Source organism: Haematobia irritans, chromosome 3 (assembly GCF_050003625.1).
Source record: "Haematobia irritans isolate KBUSLIRL chromosome 3, ASM5000362v1, whole genome shotgun sequence".
NCBI classification, from domain to species: domain Eukaryota; kingdom Metazoa; phylum Arthropoda; class Insecta; order Diptera; family Muscidae; genus Haematobia; species Haematobia irritans.
The window spans coordinates 3,874,255-3,899,243 of NC_134399.1; the positions used below are offsets into that span (position 1 = coordinate 3,874,255).

Below are 24,989 nucleotides of genomic sequence, written 5' to 3' on the forward strand. Positions count from 1 at the left end.
TAATATAAACGTAGACTTAAAATAAAATGAAATTACTCCTTAAAAGCTCAATTTTGGTGTTAGTTTCAATATAATAATTTGGCGTCCTAATTGAATTAGGTTTAGGGAGTCAATTTTCATGTGGCCTATATTCATAGAGCCCCGAGGCTTCAGGTTATCGCATTTTTGAATTTTTATATTATAGAATTCTATACTCTCTTGGTATTAAAATCTCATTGGTACTACTCATTTGCTGAATTACAATTATTAGGACAATCTATTGTTCTATATATAGCAAAACTTTATTTCTTTCTCAATGAAACAGACTCTTACAAGTTTGTCCAAGACTGGTTCATGGGGGTCTATCCAAGGGCGGATCCCGAACGTGTACTTTGAAATGAGTCCTAGTTATGTCCTAAAGTATAGATTTATTCCTTCAATGACAATACCATGATACAGTGACCGATCCCTTCCATACGCTTTTATTAGAGCCGCGACAGGTTGATACAAATCAGGGACTAGTCCTCTACAGGTTCTAGGGTTTATCAATTTCCCCGTTTCCATTGGAAGTTAAGTGGAATAAACTTTAATAATCTTTCTTTATACTCACAATAAAAATTGTCCATATACATACAATATTTCCCAAAATAGTTTAGGTTAGGTATAGTCGCAGCCCAATATTTCAGGCTTACTTAGACTATTCAGTCCATTGTGATACCGCAGTGGTGAACTTCTCTCTTATCACTGAGTGCCTCCCGATTCTATTTATGTTAAGCTCAATGACAAGGGACGTCCTTTTTATAGCAGAGACCGAACGGCTTTCCACATTGCAGTGAAACCACATAGATAAGCTTTGAAACCCTCAGAAATGTCACCAGCATTACTAAGGTGGTATAATCCACCGCTGAAAAACTTTTTGGTGTTTGGTCGAAACTGGGTTTGAACCCACGACCCTGTGTATGCAAGGCGAGCATGCTAACCTTTGCACCACGGTGGCTCCCAATATAGCTTAAATTTATTTAGGATTAGAATTGCATATATCACTCAAATAAATTGATTTTCTAACCTTGACTTATTTTGTAATTATTAGAAAAAATTTCAAAACTTTATGACTTTTTGTAAGGAAAAATATGTTACCCACTCGGTGTAAAATTAAAAAAAAAATATATTCACTAAAACCTAGCTAGCTACTATACATTAATAATTTAATGTAAAGGGCATTTTCATACTGAAATATCTTGTTAAAAAAATTAGGTCATAAATAAATTTAGTTTCATCAAACATACACACAAGAAAACTAAACCCCCTCACTGTGAAACTAAACAGCCAACACAAAACGTTTGATGATATAGAGGATATTTGAGACCGACCCTATGTGGTTACACGAAAGGATACATTTCATTTTGACTTATTTAAGTCTCGGTGAGAAACGAAGAGATCCCTTTGCTTGTGCCAAATAAGAAAAATATGCAATGGGGTCAATTTCAGCATTTGCATTTTTTGTAAGGTGGGAACTTCACAGTGTTGGCTGGCTGTTATAAAATTGTTAAATAATTCATTTAATATTTGGTAGGCGTTTTATTTATTGACATACTAACAAACCATAATAAAAAACAAAACATCAACCTTTCGCTTATTGGGTAAATGAGTGGCCAGGAAAACCTTTAAGCCATGGTTAACAGCTTCCGTTTTCCTGTTTACATTTATAAATATATAAAACAACGAAGCAAAAAACTGTAAAATGAAACAGTTCTTAACATATGTGTGATATGCTTATATAAACAATATGCAAACCTTTGCCCCAGCTATTTTATATTTATGTGAATGTGTGTATATGTATCAGTTTTTCCAAAATTCAAATGTTTAGGTGTCATTTTTCTCATTGTTTGTGTGTGTGTATGTATGTAAATCGATGTGTGTAGGTGTCATTGTATGTGCGAATATCTCAAAGTCATATTTCAAGCTATGTTGATTCTATTCTTTTCTAGTCTACTTATGTGTCAACTTATACTAACACAACCACAATCTAAAAGCCAAGAAACAATTTGCAATTTATTTAATTTCTCAAATGGTGTTGGAAATTTTTAATTTGATATGCAAACACAACAACACTTAAGGGAAAACTGTCCCATACTATATCCAATAACTGCCTTTATATATACTATCGAGCAGATATTGTCCCATATTTATCGTTTGACCCTCTAGTAATGTAGTACCTTCAAAACAAACACCCGTACAAAACACAACATATTTTTAAGACAACCAACCATCACAATAAGTTTAAGTATATTCCGAAACTCACACCCAGAAACACATCACGTCCCTTATTTGTATCACTCGTAAATGTATTTAAGTATTTGGCAAAAAATATGTTCTTGATATCTGTACACCAATCGAGATTTCGTCTATTCCTTGTGTAATATCTATCACAAAACTTGACTTGATGTTTTCTTAACTTTCGTACACTGAAACAAAGAAATAATTGCAACAAAGTGTGCCTTTTGAAATGGAGTTAGCTGTAATAGATATTTTTTAGATTTCTTTAATTTTCTAAAAACAAAAGAAAGAACAATGTTCAATATAATAAATTTAAATGAAAGGAATTCATTTTAAATTAAAGAAGAATATTTAATAAATTAAATTATAATGAAATGTTATTAACCCTGGAAATTCATCCTTATTTTTTTGTACACTAACGCCATCCTTCGTCATTTTGACTACGGCTTATTTCAAGACGCTATAATTTGCATCTTAAGCAAAAATGAGAACCAAAATTGAGTTTATTTCCTTATTCAATTTGTTTTTAATTAGTATAAAAGAAAAATTTATAAAATAGTTGTATTGGTATAACTTAAATTTATCATTGCCCAATCGACCAAAATGAATTTTAAATCGAAAATGGAATTACGCGTCGTCATTTTGACGAAGGATGATTGTCCAGGGTTAAATAAAACTATCCTAAACTTTTGTTAAATTAATTAGACATACTATAATTTTGATTAAAATTAATAATTTTGATACCTCATTGAATTAATTTAATTTAATTAAATTAAATTATGTTGAGCTAACATGAATGAATTTAATTTTCATTCAGTTCCATTAACAATAAAATTCAATTACATTAATATATATAAATAAATTCAAATTCAAATTAAATTATAATGAAATGCTATTAGTTAAAACTAGGCAAAACTGTTTGTCAATTAAATAGATATGGTGGCTAAGAAAAATAGCTAAATTAATTTAAGCCAAACTAAATTAAATAAAAACAAGTAAGTAAAGTCTAAAGTCGGGCGGGGCCGACTATATTATACCCTTCACCACTATGTAGGCCAAAATTTGTGTTACCATCTCAACTATTTCACATTTGCTGGAAGCTATATAAAGGATACAATTCTTTTACTTCTACAAAATCTCTAGATTTAAAATTTAAATTGGCTAACGCTATCCAGTTAATTGGAGGAAACTTCCATTGAAAATGGGTCTAAAATGTGTAACAGTCTACCATATTTCCCCAACTCTGGTGGACGTATATATGGGAGCTATATACAATCTGAACCTGATTTTGACTAAATTTGACATGTACCACTGTGGACTGAATAGTCTAAGTGAGCCTGATACATCGGGCTGCCTCATAACCTAACCATAGTTAGAATAATAATTCTGCTATCTACACGCAAAGAAAAAAAACGTTTGGAAAACGTGTACCCGAAACGTTTTTCTTTTGTTAGAGTTTTTTGAATTGCTTCGAAAAGTATACACTTTTATCACCAAAAAAATTCGTTTGTTACAAAATTTTTATTTTTTCAATAAAAAAAGTTATTTTTGAACCAGCAACAAAGTTCATTTCGTTTATATCAAACACTGTTATTTTCTGACTTTAGGTCTTTAATAAGACACATTTTACAGTTCATAGTAAAAATTTAATATAGCAGAATGTAATGTTGAACATTTTTTCGGAATCTGCCGACCATATCTGGAATATATGTAAAAAAAAAAAAAACTTTGGTCGAAGCAGGGATCGAACCCACGACCCTTGGCATGCAAGTCGGACGTAGCAACCACTGCTCCACGGTGCCCAACTAAATGTATTTTTCTGTTAAATAAACTTCGTTTAATCGGCTCGTGGGCGCCGCAGGCTATGCTATATAAATATAACTTATATGGGTAATTGTCTATTGATGACAATAACGGCTACATAGCTCAGTGGATAGTGTGTTGGCTTACAAATTGCATGGTCCGCGGTTCGATTCTCCATCCATGCGAAAAGTAAAAAAAAAAATTTAAAAATTTATAAAATCGTATAATTTCTTCTACATTGTTTGTATTACAGAAAAAGGTGCTAAGAACTAAAAAACTTCGTGGAAGTGAGAAAGATGTGAGGGAAAATGCAATTAGCCACAAAAAAAATTTTTTTGAGTTAGTCTTTATGAAATTGTTTTTACATCCCGGAAAAGAATAAACGTTTATCACAAAAAGTATTTACTTTTCTTCCAAATACACTTCCTTTCAACGAAAAGCAAATGAGAAACGAACTTAGTTTGTCTAAAATTTCGTTTGGGGTGAAAGAATTATTTTTTTGCGTGTATGCGAAATTTCAAGTAAATGGGAGTATAACTTTGACCCCCCTGGTCATTTGAGTGCAAATCGGACGGAAGATATATATGGGAGCCATATATAAATCTGAACCGATTTCAATCAAATTTGACACAATTACCGATACTACTAAATGTACTCCTTGTGCGAAATTTGAAGAAAATCACGGCAAAATCTTGGATTTTGAGGCCATATAAGTTCAAATCGGACGAAAGATATATATGGGAGCTATATCTTAATCTGAATCGATTTTGACCATATTTGGTACATACAATAGTATCGTTAAAAGTACCGCTTGTGCAAAATTTGAAGTAAGTCAGGGCAAAACTCTGGCTTTTGAGACCATATAAGTCCAAATCGGGCGAAAGATATATATGTGAGCTATATCTAAATCTGAACCTATTTTAACAAAATTTGACACACTTAACGATACTATTAAACGTACATCTTGTGCAAAATTTGAAACAAATCACGGCAAAACTCCGGCTTTTGTGGCCATATAAGTTCAAATAGGACGAAAGATATATATGGGAGCTATATCTAAATTTGAACCGATTTCAATCAAATTTACCTAGCATTGGTAGAATGTCAATTCTACCCTCTGTGCAAAATTTCACGAAGATCGGTAGTAAACTTTGGCCTCTGTGGTCATATGAGTCTAAATCGGACGAAGGATATATATGGGAGCTATATCTAAATTTGAACCAATTTGCCTGATATTGTGCAAGATTTTCGAGATCCATAAAATATTTGGTTGTACGGTATTTCAAGAAAATCGGTTGATAAACACGCTAACTATGACCAAATCGGGGAAAAATATATATGACAGCTATATCTAAATCTGAACCGATTTTTTTCCAAAACCAATAGCGATTGTCTCTGGCCCAAGAAACGGCCCTATGCCAAATTTGAGGACGATCGGACTTAAATTGCGAGCTGTACTTTGTGCACAAAATTACATATACAGACAGACGGACAGACAGACAGACAGACAGACAGACAGACGGACATCGCTAAATCGACTCAGAATTTAATTCTAAGCCGATCGGTATACTAAAAGATGGGTCTATGGCCACTATACTTACTATACCCTGTACCACAGTATTGGTGAAAGGTATAATTAACTAAAATGAATTATGATGAGCTAACATGAATTAATTTATGTTGAATTCCTATAAAAATTTCAAATTTAATTGCTTTAAAATAATTTTCATAAGATTTTATTTAATTGGATTACAATAAATATATTGGATTTAATAATCCTTAATAATGCAAATAAAACACTGCCACTGAAACCATCTTTTTGATCAAATTTGCAAATATTTCTTTTGTTCAGTGTACTTAAACAATTTTTAAAATTGATTGTTCCACTTCAATGTAAAACTGTTGTACTTGTACTATTCTCGTGTTGATTTTTCTTTTAATCTTTGATTTTGTTTTTTGTGTGTGTTAAGATTTTGTTTTTTGTTGATGTTGAATTAGGTTTTCAATTTTCTTTTGACCATACTATGCAGATGTCTGATGATTTTTTTTTGCTGACATGTGAACACTAAATAAAAGACCCCCCCATTCAATCCAGATTGAATACCCCAAAAAGAACCCACTTAAACAATTGTTTATTGAATAGCAACAACTAAAACCAAGTGCTTAGAACAAAAATTGTAGGCAACTCAATGGGGAAGAAATCTAGAAAAAAAAGACGGAAACTTAACTCATACATAGTGACATTGATCAAATTACAAATGTCACGTAATCAAGAGAAGGCACCACTACCACTACCACTATGAGTAACAAAAAAGGTCACAGGCCTTCTGCTTTTGTACCCACCTCAAATCGCCAATGCGTGTTGGCGTATAGAAGAACCCACCCAGCATTTATTTCCCAACCGTTTCCCACATTTTCAATACGTTTTGTTCTCGAAAAGCTCCTCCTACCCCATTCCAAAAAGCAAATACGTATTAGTTAAGTTGAGCCTTCTTTTAGAAGCCAAGTGAACTACTGAAGCAAGTTCATCAAATCTATGGGGGGTTTAGTGTCACATGCTTGGCCATAAAGATTAATTTGTTTGACTATCATTCCAATACATACATACATATATGTGTGCACAGACAGACATTTAATAAAAAGTCTTCTTCATATATAAACACACATACATACATATCTATACAATATACCATATATATCAGTAAACTAGAGTAAATATAATTTTGGTAATATTTGGGGATATATTTGTGATAAAGTAAGTGTTACGTATTAAACAATCAATTTATTAAAAAAGAAAAAAACAAATCAAACAAAGAAAAAAAAGAAAAGAAATTTTTAATTTGTAGAACGAACCACCCTGTAGTTTATAGGCTAAAGCACTTTTCGTCGACATTTACGTTCTGTTTATTTTATTTTTCTATTAATTTTTATTAATAATTTATAGGAAGTTTACTTAATTTTATTTTAAGTGTATATGAGAATTAAAGCTGTGGTACACATATTCCTAGGGAGCAAATAATATCTAGGAAACATTAGTTAAAATTGCTAGCAGCTATAGGAATATATCATTGGTATAAAAAATAAATAATTTTTGGATTTTTTTAAATTTTAATAATTTATTTTTTTAATCTAAAATTAAAGACAAATTGTATTTAATCTTAAAAATGTATAAATAAATAACAAAATGCCATATTAATTTTTTTTATGGTAGTATGTTGTGTAACTGCTGATGCTGCTGATATGTTATATTAACTTAAAATAATTATTATTAAACAATTTTAAACTATTAAATAACATATTTAAATCGGTTATATACGCACCAATGTAATATATTAAAAGGTTAGGTTATTGATGTAATTAAAATATCAAATAGAAAATAGTTGTAGACGTCTTTTAAAATTAAACATTCCTTGATACGATTTTCAATTAAATGTCTTTTCTAACATTTGGGCTTGGAATCATATTGAATTCTAACCATCTTCAGACATACGTTTCATTGGATATTTAATCGGTTAAAATTCTAGATTTTTTAATGAATTAGCCGATAAGAACAAAGAAAATTTATGGTCTATCTAAAATATGATTTTACAGTAAAAGAAAAATACAGGGAATATTGATTTTTTTAGAAAAATTGATACAGAAAAATTTATAGAAAAATAAATACAGGGAATATCGAATTTTTACTAATTAATAATGAAATTATTTTGCAATTGAAATTTTAGTTATGAGCGTCACTATCCCCATATTGTAATATGTTTGTCATTCCGTTTGTAACAAACGTAAAATCTGAGTTCCGACCGTTATAGGCACACAACAAATTTTTTTCTGATTCAATTACGAAATTAATTGATCCAATTAATTTTTTAATTGAAATGTCTTCAATCACAGAAATGATAGTATCAATTAAAAAATTAATTGAAGGTCAATTAAAAATTAATTGGTCCAATTAAAAAATTAATTGATACTATTAATTTTTGTGATTGATTTTTGTTTCAATTAAAAAATTTGTTGAATCAATTAAATTATTAATTGAATATGTTTTAAAACTCAATTAAAATTTTAATAGGAAAAATTTTCGTGAAATTTTTTTCTGTGCGGTGAATCTACGCATTTCTGAGAAAAAATGTTTAGTGATCGGTTGAAACGAGGATTTATGCTAAAAAATTCACCACGATGGTCCCAAAGGCTTTAGAAATATTCATAGAGCATTTTGTTTTGTACACAAAAAAATTTTTTTTTCTGAATCAATCACGAAATTAATTGATCCAATTAATTTTTTAATTGAAATGTCTTCAATCACAGAAATGATAGTATCAATTAAAAAATTAATTGAAAGTCTATTAAAAAATTAATTGATACTATTAATTTGTGTGATTGATTTTTGTTTCAATTAAAAAATTTGCTGAACCAATTAAACTTTTAATTGAATATTTTTTAAAACTCAATTAAAATTTTAACTGAAAAAATTTTCGTAAAATTTTTTTCTGTGTATAGAACAATTTAGTAAAACAGTGTCATCAATTATTGACTTAACCACTGAAACAAACAAAATGTCACTATAATTATTTATCATAAAAGTTCGACTGTATATAAACCCCACTATGGGTGATGAATTGATTTTTGTTGTTATAATTCAACTAATTACTGTTTTAGTTGTTATTTCGAAAGCTATTAAATATCTAACATTAAAACAAACAATTCCACCATAGTATGCATTAGGAAAGGAGACCTAGGCCAAAACAAATATTTAAGTAAAAAGCTATGTAAATTATCATTGACTATAAATAATCTGACTAATGTACTAAACAACTACAGAATATTGGTGTGGAAAATATTTCAATATTGCCTAGTTGCGACTATAACAAATTTTCTTCCTAACAATAAACATGAAAATATAATTAAACGTATGGAACAAAACCATTTCTTTGTTTTCTACTCTGTGGTCTATGGATATTTTTAAACATGGTTACACGCTGAACTTAGCGGTGGCCATTCCTTTCAATGGACTAGAAGGTCAAAGTAGCAATAGCACTAAGACAAAAGGCCAAAAGGACATTTAATTAAATGAAAGGATGAGTTGTAGTCTTGAAGCATTGGGGGTGAAATAAGGTGGATGGATTCTTGATATATTTATATGAAAATAATAATAATAGATATCAATATATTCACCAAAATTCTATTAAGAAAATTTTATAAATAAATGAAATAAAAAAATAATTTAGCACTAGGAAAATAATAATTATATTTCAAATTTTATAAAATATAGCTTTTTTCCAAGAGCTCTTTGTTAATAGTATAACTTAAAATATTCTTTAAATTTTCTATAATATCTTCGATTTTTTTTTCTTTTTATAATCCTCAATATAAGCTACGCTCTAATTAAGCTAATTTCTTATCTTCTTTAGCTCTTAATCTATGATAATCCGCTTATGGAAATGTGTACTGAATATGTGATATAACAGCTTTTAATTATTTTATTAAAATTATATATATTTATTTTGACGAATTTTCTTTTTATCTCTTTTTTATTACAACTTGAATATTTATAAGCTTTAGGCGATACTTTGTAATTTATAATAAAAGTAAAATCGATCATTTTTTACCAAATATTTTCTTGATCCTTCAAGGGATATATAGCTCTGTTACACTATCGATATTCCTGGATTTTCAGATCGTTCTAGATTAACTGTTATTTACATGTGGGCTGTTCAATACGAAAGATCTGAGTTCCGACCGTACCAAAGGTGATACGGTGAATCCACGTATTTCTGAGAAAAAATGTTTAGTGTTCGGTTGAAACGAGGATTTAGGCTAAAAATTTCACCACGATGGTCCCAAAGGCCTTAGAAATTTTCATAGAGCATGAAACAAACAAAATGTCACAGTAAATAATAAAACAAAAATAAAGTTCGACTGTGATAATATTTTTCGCAAATATTTTCTTGATCCTTCAAGGGATATATAGCTTTGTTACACCATCGATATTCCTGGAAAATCAGATGGTTCTAGATAAAACGTTATTCACATGTGGGCTGTTCAATGGAAATCAAATCTATCTCAAATGATATAAGAAAATATAAAAATTAGTATATCATACCATCACTAATAGAAACAAAATATGGTTCCAAAATGGTAAAAGGAAACTAACGAAATGAAACAGAAGCGTTCACGAATAATTAAAAGGGAATGTTCACGGTTTCGTTCACAGAAGTTCATGATTCCATGAATGGCGTCAATTTTTCTTTGGCTTTGAAAATTTTTGAAATGCCAACTTAAGAAATCCCGCTATATAAATCTAATGCATTTATGGTTGATAATATTTATATAATCTAACTTCGTTGGGAATTAAATTTTGCCTTCCAATAATATTGATACTAGACCCACTTTTTTATACTCATCGGCTGCGTAGAGAATGATCCTAGATCCACTTTTTCATACTGATCGACTGTATAGAGAATGAAGCGATCCAATGAAAAACAACGACTGCTGGTTGGTAATATCTGTATACCTTATGTTTTGTCCCAGAACATTGTGGTTGCCAACTATAGTAAATCCCTTGTTGCCAGCTAAACTAATTCTGCTTTATGAATATAATGAATTTACGGTTGACAATACCTGTATACCCTAATTTCATTTCTTGGCTTACCAAGAATAACGATACTAGACCCACATTTTTGTATACTAACCGACTCAGTAAAGAATGGATAATATTTCGCTTCTATTGCTCTCTATGTCCGTCTGTCTGTCCTTATAGTACCTCAGATCTTAACGACCTCTTTTCAATTGCAGATTTAGATTTAGCTAGAAATTTTACACCACTCTGAGGTCGTATTATTATAACTATAAACTCAGCGAAGTAAACGGGCAATAACAACTTATCTTATTATCACTCCTTGATGCTATTTAACGTTATCCATCTATCCGTAACACCATGTCCAGTGTTACCGTTGGAAATTTTGAAAAAGTCGCAAAAAAAGTCGCATACTCAAAAAAAGGTCGCACAAAAAAGTAGCATAATGATAAAAAAGTCGCATACATTTGTGAAGTATTTTTATTACAAAAAATCTTCTATAAATCAACACAAAAACAATAAAGGAACACTCCCTTTAACATAAAGAGATATTTTAGCAACTTATTGTATCATAAAATCCAGTAAAACGTAAACTTGCAATAAATGCAAAATGGATTTTTTTCTCGAGAAAAAAAAACGAGAATGCCATCAAGTGCCAATTTACTATCAGCCAATTAAAAGCATTTAAATCAATTAAAAAAACAAAAATATATTTTTTTGTAATACACTCCTAATTTAATAAAAATTTGTGATAATTATCAAAAATTAGTGGGTACTCGAACGGAGCTAGTGGTTGAAATGATATGCAACAAAACAACGACTTAACAAACCAGAACATCGTGTAGGGTAGGTGGTATCGTAGCTTAGGTGTCCATTGTGATACTATACGTGATTTACTTCGCTCTTAGTTATGAGTGCTTCTATGTTTAGCTCAATGACAACTTGTCATTGAAAAGTGAACTCTTCTTTATAGCCGAGTTCTGGCGTCTCACATTGTGGTGGAGAAGCTTTGAAACATTCAGCATCCACCGTAGAAATACATTTTGCTCTTTGGTCGAAACTGGGTTTGAATCCATGACCCTTTGTATAGAAGGCGGGCCATTGCGGTGGCTTCGCGTAAGGCGCACGGCGATGAATTCCCACTTCCCACTAAAAATTGCTTAAAATTTAAGCACTTCCCTTTTGTGCCACTTTAGTCGCATACATGCGACTAAAGTCGCACATTTTGCATATTTTAAAAAAGTCACACAAAAAGTCGCATGACGTCAAAAAGGTTGCAAAATGCCAATAAATTCTGAACCATTTCATATTTTGTCTAGAATTTTTTTCCATTTAATTTCCTTATCCATAAGAACAATTTGTAAAAATTACCAATTATATATCATTGTGGTTTGGAAATTTTGCGTTTTGCAAATTCGTAAAGCAGAACAAGGGGGATAATTTTGCATTTTATAGGGTATCGCCTAAAGCCGAAATATTCCCAAAGTTGTTAATATTTAATTTTTGTTTTTCATCATATTTTGCTTACACCATGTCACAACTAACATATAATGTTTAATTTTGATCATAAATGTGCATTGAAGCTTGAATAGTAAATATATTTTTAAGTTAATTTACATTTTTTCGATTAATATAAATGTTCTATATATTGTTGGTATTTATGTCAATGTTATATTAAAAATTAAAAAAATCGATTGAAATTTCTACAATACAAAAAATCTTAATAAGGCTCTTATCCCATATATAATTTCCTTTTTTATAAGTTTGAATTATTAAATTATGATTTTAATTTTATATAATTTTTATCTAATTTTTTTAAAATTAAAGAAATTCTAGAATATAGCGATGTATCATTAATACTAATAATTTTTCTTTTACTTTTTTACAAAAAAAAAAACTTTTACAAAAATATATAAAAAAAAATTAGATACGATATGATGACGAGGACGAAGATGAAGGTCCACAACCGGATCCTGCACTTGAGCAGGGTGTACCCATACCTGTTCGAATGCAGGGCAGCTTCCCGCCGGAATTGGCCTCCACTCCTCTCGAGGATATTGATCCCTTCTACAGTAATATACTGGTAAGAAAATACAAAATAATAATACAAGCATTAAGTTTGTTAATTAATAAATTTTTATGAAAATTTTACAAAATTTCTAAATAATTAATCTGATTTTTTGTTTTATTTCTTCCCTTTTCCTCCTCTTGTAGACATTTGTAGTAATAAGTAAAGGAAAGGATATTTTTCGTTTTTCTGCCTCAAAAGCAATGTGGTTGCTCGATCCATTCAATCCGATACGTCGTGTAGCCATTTATATTTTAGTACATCCTTTGTTTTCGTTATTCATTATCACCACTATTCTAACTAATTGTATTTTAATGATAATGCCGACAACGCCCACGGTCGAATCCACAGAGTAAGTACTGTTATTGATTATTTCAATAGAAAAATACCTAAAGAAAACCCATATTCCTAAAAAACAAAGCCCCGCCCCCAAAATCCACTTTCATAACTATTTGTTAGTTATATTTAATTATTGGTAGATTTTTTAAACAATATTCCCTACATTTGTTTTACGATTTATTTAAATTTTAAGTTTATTTTTTTTTACTTAATTCTTAAATAATTTATTTATGTTTATAACCTATATATATATTAAAACTTTTCTTTATCGAAAATATAATCAATATATATTCTCAAATATTTGGTATTTTAGGTAATTTTTTTGTCTTCATATTTAATTTTATTATTAAAAGTCTATATATCAAGAATTTAATATTTATAATGTATTCGTTGGTGTATTTTAAAAGTGAAAGAAAATAATCTATTCCAAAAAATGTATTTGTGAAAAATTTCCTTATAACTCTTTGATATTTTTAAATATGTAAAACCTACCCTAACCTCTCTTTTGAAAATAACAAACCAAAGTAATTTACAGTAAATGAATACTGTTGTTTTTTCCAAAATAAAAAAAACAAAAGTCTCTATAAAGGGTTTATAAACAAAATGCAGTATTTTCCAAAAAATGAAAAACCTAGATGTCATATAAAGGTAATATTTTTCCAAAAATTTCTTAAACAGTTTTTCTAGTTGCCTTTCGCAAATTTAAAATTGAAAATTTGTATAGATCTCCCTATGAGTTCATGACATTGCCTTGAAAAAATGCAGTCTCATATTTGTTTAAGAACTACAATCGTGTAAATGTCTTCCATTAAACTGCAGTTAAAATTATTCGCTGTAAAATCATATCAAATCGTTATAGTATCAAAATAGATAATTTTTTAATGCGAAAAATATCATTAAATCATAATCATTGCATTTAACAGATTTTTTGAAAACCATAAAGACGAAAAAGACGAGACTACAAATCAAACAGAAACATGAGAAGAGGATACCAAAGTAGTGATAAAAAATTAATATATTTTGGGATTAGACTCAGCGTTTATCATTGACTTTTGCTATAGAAACATTTGAAGAAAGTTAAATCATTTCTAGTTTTTAAGGAGAGCGAATTTTTATAAATGGTACTGCGGAAATAATATGTAATTTTATCACAGGGAAAATTATATAATGTTAATTATTAAATTATAGAGATTCTTATATGCTTTTTTATATTTCGGAATTGGTATTGATTGCAATGAAAACATGCCTATTCCAAACTCCAATGAAACGCAGAAAAATGGAGATCTGTTTCTTTGAGAAAATTGACTACTTCGTGTGAAAATTGAACTAAATTGTATTAATTTTTTTAAATTTCCATAAGGTGTTGTTATAATAGTTAATTTGCTATTTAAATAAGATTTACGAATTTCGTCCTTCTCATAAAAAAGTTAACTAAAATAAAGAAAAAAAAATCATTGGCGTCAAATGATGACCTTGTAAACCCACCACATTTCATTCTTATCTTTTTAAGAATTGTAACAATATTTTCGTCTTGTATTTTTGTGATAAGGGGATAAAGAAAATTTCATTTGGCCCAGCCAGAAAATTTTTGCTGAGTGCAAAAGGACCATTTTCGGTGTATTTACCAATTGAAAAGTATTTCTCATAGGCTATGCTAATTTCGTATACACACAAAAAAATTTCACGAAAAATTTTCCAATTAAAATTTTAATTGAGTTTAAAAAAATATTCAATTAAAAATTTAATTGATTCAACAAATTTTTTAATTGAAACAAAAATCAATCACAAAAATAATAGTATCAATTAATTTTTTAATTGGATCAATTAACTTTTTAATTGACCTTCAATAAATTTTTTAATTGATACTATCATTTCTGTGATTGAAGACATTTCAATTAAAAATTAATTGGATCAATTAATTTCGTGATTGAATCAGAAAAAAATTTTTTGTGTGTACCGATTGGCTAAGAATTGCCTTTTGATTCGATCTAGCTACGGATGTCCGTCTTTCCATTTGTTTTTTGCTTGATAGAGGTCATGTAACTCTTTGCGCTTTCCTTAAATTTGATCTTCTGATACAATGCCTTAGGGAAATTTCGGACATGAGTATGATTCCTGTATCACTCCCGCTAAATGTTTCTCGATTATATGCAATTTTTCATCTGGCACAACGAAGAATAGCCAAGACTAAAGGGCAAACTCTCTATAAGCGGATCATAGTCCACTATGGGGTCACAGTTGTTTACTAGGGTCTTTTCACGGACATTTTCCATTCCCGAATAATGAGGATTTTTTCCAATTTCCCGGGATCCCGCTCCAAGAATCCGCTCTTAAACAGTGAATCTAATAGTATGTTAATTGTCATCACAAAGGATGTCATTTTCATATTTCATAAAAATTTCTTTGCAATGATTATTTAAAATTTTATTAAAAAAAAATAAATTAAGGATCATAACTAGGAAGCATTAAGTTTCCTTAAAAAAAATGTGTACCCTTAGGTTAGGTTAGGTTATGTGGCAGCCCGATGTATCAGGCTCACTTAGACTATTCAGTCCATTGTGATACCACAGTGGTGAACTTCTCTCTTATCACTGAGTGCTGCCCGATTCCATGTTAAGCTCAATGACAAGGGACCTCCTTTTTATAGCCGAGTCCGAACGGCGTTCCACATTCCAGTGAAACCACTTAGAGAAGCTTTGAAACCCTCAGAAATGTCACCAGCATTACTGAGGTGGGATAATCCACCGCTGAAAAACTTTTTGGTGTTCGGTCGTAGCAGGAATCGAACCCACGACCTTGTGTATGCAAGGCGGGCATGCTAACCATTGCACCACGGTGTACCCTTTAGAATCCTCTATTTATGTTGGACAATGTAACTATTATTGTGTGGTACCAAAATAATTAGTAAAAACAATTTCGAATTAAATTTTTTACTAAATCCAACCCAATGGGACATTGACGCCACTATTACAACTATTCGACTTGACCATTGGCATTAAATTCATAAATAACACTATTAGAATTAAATTTTTTACTAAATCCAACCCAATGGGTATATGGGAATCCCTTGGGAAAAAGGAAGAGAAAATATGGCAAACCCTACTGTGGACCTATTTCATATGTGCCACATAGTTCTTATAATATTACCAAGTTTTACGGATAGTCACCATGGTACAACCTCTCCTAAATATATTGTTTTGACGTTGACGCCACTATTACAACTACTCGACTTGACATTAACCATTGGCATTAAATTCATAAAAAACACAGTGTAAAATTCATGTAAATGCAATGTAAAAAAATCAAATATAAAACAGAAAAGGATTAAGAAAATCTAAAAGAGATAAAGTAAAAAAAAAAATAAATTTACAATGGTTTGTTCTTCTTAGAAAGCGTATACTTAATTTAGATGAAACGTAATTAAATTATATTTGATATAGGTTTTGTAAAATGTAATAAACATTTAGATGATTTAGCAAAACAAAAAGAAAAAAAAACAGAAACGATTAATTAAAATAAATGTGTTAATTTATAATAATAATTTTCTAAAGTCACTAGCTTTAAAAGATATCAAAAATTCTATGGGGTATTCCCTATGATATTAATTGAACCTAATTCGTATTTGCGTTTATATTTTTTTTTTTATATTTTTTTTTTAATTGTTAACTTTTTAGAATTTTTACTGTATTAAAATTTCATTCAATATTAATTATTTTCTTTGTTTAAAAAAAAAATTATTAATAATTTTATTAATCGCTTCTGTTTTTATTTTTAATATACAGTAAAACTATTATTTCATTGATATACTATATATAACAGTAGTTGAAAGCTTTGATCTTCATTCATTTGATATATGTAACATCATTCTATTAGACATATTTAATCACTAGAACTATGTAAATTATTTGATTAAGTATTTGAGAAAATTGTAAAATAATTATAATCATAAACAATATTAGATATAAACATTTTGGAAAACAACACATATAACATTCTAATAATACATACCAATTATTATAACTAGTATATTATTTAGTTTAGTTTAAACCAATGTAGCCAATGCGTAGTGTCATTGTAAAAACGCTAATTCAAAGGTAGACACAAAACCTTAATAACAAGAAACTAAAACAGTAATAGTTACTGTTTAATAATCCTGTATATTTATGAAAACCAAAAAAACATCTAGCATATATTGTTGGTGAAAAAGCAGTTGAAGAATGATAAGGTAAAGAGTGAAGAACTCTATATGTTTGATATATCCAGAAATTAGAAAAGCGACAATGTTTTTTTTTTTAATTTTGGATTATTCCCACTTTTTTATTCCTTAAATCCTCAACTGCTTTTTCACTTCCATTTTAGCTTTAAGTAAGGCTTAGCTGCTAACAAACCCCCTTAGGCATATAAAATGCTAATAATAGCAATACAAAAAATGTAAACTACAAATGCAGAGAAAGAAAGAATTATTGTATATTTCTAATGTAGCAACATCACTAGATAATTTGTAAATAACTAGGAATTTAGAAATACTAGCCTCAAAATAGAAAAAAAAAATCAAAATTACCAGAAAACAAGAAACCGTTAAAGTAACTAAAACCGAAATTCTGCAAACTAAGGGTCTATATCTTTGCAAATGAGAATAAAACAATGACAAATTTTTGAAACATTCGATATATTATCTTGAAGATCATAGGATGAATAATTCTACACCCTCAAAAAAAAATCGCTTCTGTAACATATACCCCAAACACATTTTGCTTCAAGTATATATATTTTCAGGATTGGTCCAAACAAAATATTGTTTGTATTATTCAAACATATTATGTTTCACCTTAGAACATATACTGGTAGAAAAAAATGTTCATGAAATTTTCTTTGTGTGGATATATTTTTAAGGCGCCAATTGGTTACTTCCACTATTTTACTTGCTGCATAATCTCTAGGTCTCTCTTTCTAAACACATATATGTTTATAGGCTATTTCTAAATTAATATATGTTTGTATCTAAGCATATTATATCTACAAACATTTTATGTCCCAAACATAATAGGTTAGGTTAGGTTAGGTGGCAGCCCGATGTATCAGGCTCACTTAGACTATTCATTCCATTGTGATACCACATTGGTGAACTTCTCTCTTCTCTCTGCCCGATTCCATGTTAAGATCAATGACAAGGCACCTCCTTTTTATAGCCGAGTCCGAACGGCGTTCCACATTGCAGTGAAACCACTTAGAGAAGTTTTGAAACCCTTAGAAATGTCACCAGCATTACTGAGGAACACCGCTGAAAAACTTTTTGGTGTTCGGTCGAAGCAAGAATCGAACCCACGACCTTGTATATGCAAGGCGGGCATGCTAACCATTGCACCACGGTGGCTCCCGTCCCAAACATAATATCTTCTAACATATTAACATATATGTCCCAAACATATTATGCTAGTTTATGAACATTACATGCTTGCACTTAAAAATATTGTGTTAACAAATTTGAGTTCCAAACATATAATTTGTACACCCAAACATATGAAAAACAGTCTTTTTGTCCGTGTACAGTCTTTGAAGAAGCTATGATACTCGTATACTGGGAATCCTATCAATGGTTCCAGTTGATTTTTCTAGCCAGAAGTCCCAACGATCGGGACTTTCTCATAATGCGTTGAATATATTTCCTTCAATATCATAAAATACCTTATTTACACAAATTCCGAAAAATACTGGAATCTTGTCCTCGTTACACAGGTTACCGTTTGGATCTTATCTGGAACAGATCAAATCTGCATCTGGGTTTTTGTGTGTTTAGTACATAGGCAGTGTTGCCTGTATGTAATTGAAGATTTTTTCAATAATGCGGACGAAATATTTGAGTTGGACACTTGGGTATTTGAAAGGGAATTTTTAAATATTTGGCGATTTTTCGATATCGGTTCAGTATCACAAAACCGAGGCAATGAAATTATGAGGACTAGAAACGGGCGCAGTTTTTTTGGGGTCCAAACCAAAATTTACTTGTTACGCTGCTATATATGGCAAAATCATTTCTTACGGAACCGGGGTTTCTTCACTCATAAATCCAAATATTTTAGGGGAGTTTTGTGAGGAATTCAAATTTGGGCTTTTTGGGAACGAAAGCATCAGAATTTGAGGACAAGGGTCAGAAAAATACTAGCAAGACTGTACATATGTCTTCAGGATATGTATTTTACTCGAACATCCAATGAAGGATCAAGGGGCGAAATTTTTCTCAGTCTGATTCTATTTTCAACTCAACTATAAGTTTCCTTTACAAATATGTGAAACTATATAGAATAGACAAACAATGATAATATATCCAATGTTTCATAAAATTAACTCACTAAACTGTTACAAGAGTTTATAACAAATGGCTATGTCCGCCTATGATATAGACCCGATTTAAAATCTACGCCCAATAATTATCGCTGAGAGTAACGTCATTTTTTTAGCTGATATCAAAATTGTCCTATGTAGATTTGGTATCAGAATTGAACACCCAACGATAACGGCAAAATAAAGATAATTATGGAAATTGCGAAATCAAGCATTGAATTTTATGGATAAATTAGGTGATACAATTTATGTTTTTTGAGAAAATCAAAAAAGAAAATATTTTGTGGCTAACATTTCTTAAGAGGATATGTTTGTTTCCATATACTATAAGGATAAGATTCATAAAAATCCTATTAATATATTTTTTTTTGTAAGAAATGGATGTTAAATTAAGTTCTCTATATACCTTATATCGATCTCATAATTTAAGGCTAATGTTGCTAGTTGAATTTGTTCTTATTTCTCGGAAATCTAGATCAAATATAATCGCCATACATAATCATTATATTTAAAACAATTTTGTCATATTTTTTGAATATTAAATTAAGCAATATTGGAATATCTTTATGACCATGGCAAAGCAAAATGCACTCTCTTGATCAAACAGCTATGAATCCAGCAAATAATTTAAGATAAATTATGCAGCTGCACATAACCTTATTTGCATTGAATACACTAATACCCATACATCCGTGTGTACCTCCTAAGAGTGCATAAACTTAAAGAGGCTGTCACTTGAAGTGGCCTCTTACTTTGACGGTGCTTGCCCCGAACTATGGCAACGACTATGTGCAACTATGACGGGGCCACTAAGGATCACGAAGAAACAAAGGCCAGAAAAAAGGAAGCAACATTGGCAGTAGCAAAGTATTACCCCATTCTCATTCTGTGTGCCTGAACTGGGGTAGATTTTTCCATCACTTTAAATAGGGTGGCGGTGGTGAATTGTGTGATATATCACCGCTGTGCCTTGTTGACTTTGAACTGGATTCTCCCTTACCTTGCCGACTAGAATTCTCTCGACATTGTTGCTAGACCATTCAGGAAAAACGTTGAAACTAGAGCATCAGCAATAATAACAATAACAACAACCACAAGAAAGATGGCTAAAACATGAACAACAGCTGACTACTGTCTGAGAATGCCACTTATGTATGGGTGTAGGAGGTGTATGGATATGCAAGACAGTGAGAAACTTGTATTTTCTAGAAGCTCAAATTGCACTCATATTCAACCACACATTAGTACGCATGGAAAATAAGCGGAAAATGTAAAATACCCCACTTAAATTGAAAAAAAGAAAGCAAAGCAAAATGTGCATATGCATGCAGTCTTAGGAGATAAAGCTCTCACAACAAACTGCAATGCAATGTTAATACACACCAACCAACAATAAACAGCTCTTGTAAAAATTTGTATATGAAACGGCTTAAGATTATCATACAGTCGTTCCTGCACAGTGGTTTCTTGGTGAAATAAGACAAACAATACAACATCATTGTTAATACAACTTAAAGTATTTATTTTTTTTATTATTTTATTTCAAATTTTGATTGAAAATCTATTTTAATTAAAAATCTTTCTAAAGTATAGATTTTTTACAGAAATAAATTATATTTACATTGACAAATTTAATTCCGTTTAAATAACGATGCACACTAATAGAAACAAGTATATACGGCCGTAAGTTCGGCCAGGCCGAAGCTTATGTACCCTCCACCATGGATTGCGTAGAAACTTCTACTGAAGACTGTCATCCACAATCCAATTACTTGGGTTGCGGTAACACTTGCCGATGGCAAGGTATCTTAAAACTTCCTAACACCGTAATATATAAGTTTCTATAGAAATACAATTTTGACAAAATAAACTTTTGACAACACTTTCTATAAAAGTAAAATTTTGAAAAAATTTTCTATAGAAATAAAATTTGGAAAAAATTTTCTATAGAAATAAAATTTTGACAAAATTTTCAATAGAAATAAAATTTTGATAAAATTTTCTTTAGAAATAAAATTTTGACAACATTTTTTATAGAAATAAAATTTTGACAACATTTTCTATAGAAATAAAATTTTGACAAAATTTTCTATAGAAATAACATTTTGACAATGTTTTCTATAAAAATAAAATTTTGGTAGATTATTTTTGGCTCGAGTGGCAACCATGAATATGAACCGATATGGACCAATTTTTGTGTGATTGGGGATCGGCTATATATAACTATAGACCGATATGAACCAATTTTGGCATGTATATTAGCGGCCTTATACTAACACCACGTTGCAAATTTCAACCGGATCGGATGAATTTTGCTTCTCCAAGAGGCTCCGGAGATCAAATCTGGGGAACGTTTTATATGGGGGCTATATATTATTATGGACCGATATGGATCAATTCTTGAGTGTTTGTTAGAGACCACATTCTAACACCATGTTCCAAATTTCAACCGGATCGGATGAATTTTGCTCCTCCAAGAGGCTTCGGAGGACAAATCTGGGAATCGATTTATATGTGGGGGCTATATATAATTATGGACCGATATGGACCAATTCTTGCATGGTCATTAGAGAACATATACCAACACCATGTACCAAATTTCAGCCGGATCGGATGAAATTTTCGTTTCTTAGAGGCTCTGCAAACCAACTCGGAGTATCGGTTTATATGGGGGCTATATATATAATTATGGACCGATGTGGACATGGTTGTTTGAGACCATATACTAACACCATGTACCAAATTTCAGCCGGATCGGATGAAATTTGGTTCTCTTAGGGGCTCTGCAAGCCACATCGGGGGCTATATATAATTATGGACCGATGTGGACCAATTTTTGCATGGTTGTTAGAGACCATATACTAACACCATGTACCAAATTTTAGGCGGATCGGATGAAATTTGCTTCTCTTAGAGCAATCGCAAGCCAAATTTGGGGGTCCGTTTATATGGGGGCTATACGTAAAAGTGGACCGATATGGCCCATTTGCAATACCATCCGACCTACGTCAATAACAACTACTTGTGCCAAGTTTCAAGTCGATAGCTTGTTTCGTTCGGAAGTTAGTGTGATTTCAACAGACGGACGGACATGCTCAGATCGACTCGGAATTTCACCACGACCCAGAATATATATTTTATGGGGTCTTAGAGCAATATTTCCATGTGTTACAAACGGAATGACAAAGTTAATATACCCCCATCCTATGGTGGAGGGTATAAAAAGTATATTCCAAAATCGTGAACGAAGGGTAACAAAATGAAACGGAAACGTTGACGAAAAATCCAAACCGAATGTTCACAGTTTTGTCCAAGGGAGTTTACGGCTTTCGTTTTTTTTTTGCCTTTCAAATTCTAAAAAATTCGTGAGTCGCTCTTATGGCAAGTCCAGCAGTGGTGTAATGTGCTAAGGTGACTGTTAATGCCTATGGAGCAGACTAACCTGGTCCGTGTCGTGGATTTTTTTTTTATAAATTCGTAACCATTACGTTTTCAGATCATGCACTCTGGTTACCGTTTTGACAATGCATGGTGTCATTTTATCGTTATCAGATTGACACCGTCTGTTCTCCATTTGTCACCACGTATGTGTTGCTTCACTTTCATGAACGGATCGTTTTGAAACATGCGCGCTGTTCATGATTTTTCTGTGGGTGTAGCCATTTGAAATATTATATTAGGGATAAATATGTTATCGATATTTTTCGATAACGAAATATTTCTCGATAATTAAAACATTAAAAAAGAGAATTACATTTTTAATAAACATCATTGCCGATCATTGTCTCTATAACAATATTTTCATGTTAATTTATTGGGCAGTTTTCCTTTCTCCCCATCGATAAAGCAGGTGTTTTATTGCTGATAAAACGATTTTTTTACAAAATTCTCGATAATTAAAACATTAAAGAAGAGAATTAAATTTTTAATAAACATCAATGTCGATATTCTCTATAGCAATATTTTCATGTTAATTGATTGGACCATTTCCTCACTCATTCCTGTCGATAAAGCAGCTTTAATCACCGTTTTGATAATGTAATGTTTCCAACTATACACTCTAACAAAAGTGAACCCTACAGGACAATGAAGCCATTTTAACTTCATTTTAGTTCATGGACATTATAAAATTTTGGTTAAAATTTCCCCAATATAAGAAAGTTTTCTTAATTGTAATACTTTTGTGTGTATGTTCGAATGAATTAAAAAAGAAAAAACTTCAAACAAATTAAACGCAATTAATTTGTATCCCTCAAAATTGAAAACAAAAAAACTACATTTCTTGAAATTTGTAAAAAAGCGTTCATAATAACTTCGTATGATGCGAAACATTTTTCAATTTCTTTCCATTTCCTTCAAAATACGAATATTTCTTTAACATGTGAAAAAGAAACATAATTATGTCTGATAATTTTTTTTTTCGATTTTATCGAAAAATATTTATTTATTTCAGTCATATCGGCGTTTGTAATATAGCTAAGTTAAACATTTTTAAAATTAATCCGCATTTTTCTTCATGGTGGATTCTCTTTTTCAAAGTGTAAGGGGTTTTTTGTCTCTTAATTATTGTTTCTTTAAAATTACAATATTAGGGCTGTTTTCATTTAGCACTGGATGCAACATTTGTATGGGCTATCCAGTACATTGTGGTGTTCTATCCAGAACATCTCATCAGTGCAAGTCGCGCCGATGTTGCCAGATTATATTTTGATAAAGTGACGCTTCTTAGATTCACAATTTATTGTAACTAATTTATCGAAAAACATGAAATTCAAAGTGGTACAGTGTCATAAATAATCGCAGCAGTCAATATTTATTACTATTTGAGCACTTCATACATTAAAAATGCCAGATTTCATTTCTTTTCTGTGATTGTTTTTAAACAGCTGATGACAGTGTTGCATATTTTTGGAGATGTCCTGGATAAACGAGTACTCTGTTTTCTTTTAGTCCTTCACGGCTTATGGTATCCAGTGCTTAAAAGAAAACAGCCTTATTCATATTTTTTTTTAAGTAAAATAAATTATATAAAATTTCAAACCAAAACCTTTCCTTGAAAATTACATTGAATCACTGTGCAGGACTTCTAATTTGTGAATGAGAAAACACCCACATGTTTATACACCTACACACATACTCGTACCTATAGAACATTCTCCAAAATCCTAGAATGAACTTGATAAAGGAACAGCAACAACAACAACAAAAAAATGAAACAAAAACACATTCCTATGGATGTCAATGAAAAGGATACAAGAGCACAAGCTTCAAGTACAAGTACGAGAATTCGAATACGAATGAGGCTGTGTGACAGAGGACAACAATAAAAACTAGGTTATGCCTTACATTCAGCAAGTGGTCCGAGAGGTAAAATGCCAACGACAATGACATAGTCATAACAACCAACATGTGATTATGATAGACAATAGCGGCTGACTGCTCAATTGTATACAAAAATTACAAAATGCATTGCAATAGAAAAATGGATGGAGGAGCTTTGGCTTGTTGAATGAGTATTGCATGGACAATGTTACAAGCATCATCATCATCGTCGTCGGCGTCGTCGTTGTTGTCCCTAGAGGAGCAGGAAACAAACAAAAATGCCTTTTC

The 24,989-nt window shown here is 30.8% G+C and overlaps 1 protein-coding gene across 19 annotated transcripts in view; it reads left to right on the plus strand.

Annotated features, from left to right (window-relative positions):
- Positions 1-24,989, plus strand: part of para (sodium voltage-gated channel paralytic) — a 196,311-nt gene that overhangs the window by 58,200 nt on the left and 113,122 nt on the right. For all 19 annotated transcript variants that reach the window (XM_075300892.1, XM_075300894.1, XM_075300893.1 and 16 more), the window contains 2 exons: positions 12,558-12,713; positions 12,845-13,050. In XM_075300892.1, coding sequence (XP_075157007.1) covers positions 12,558-12,713; positions 12,845-13,050 — 362 coding nt within the window. The remainder of the gene's footprint in view (positions 1-12,557; positions 12,714-12,844; positions 13,051-24,989) is intronic.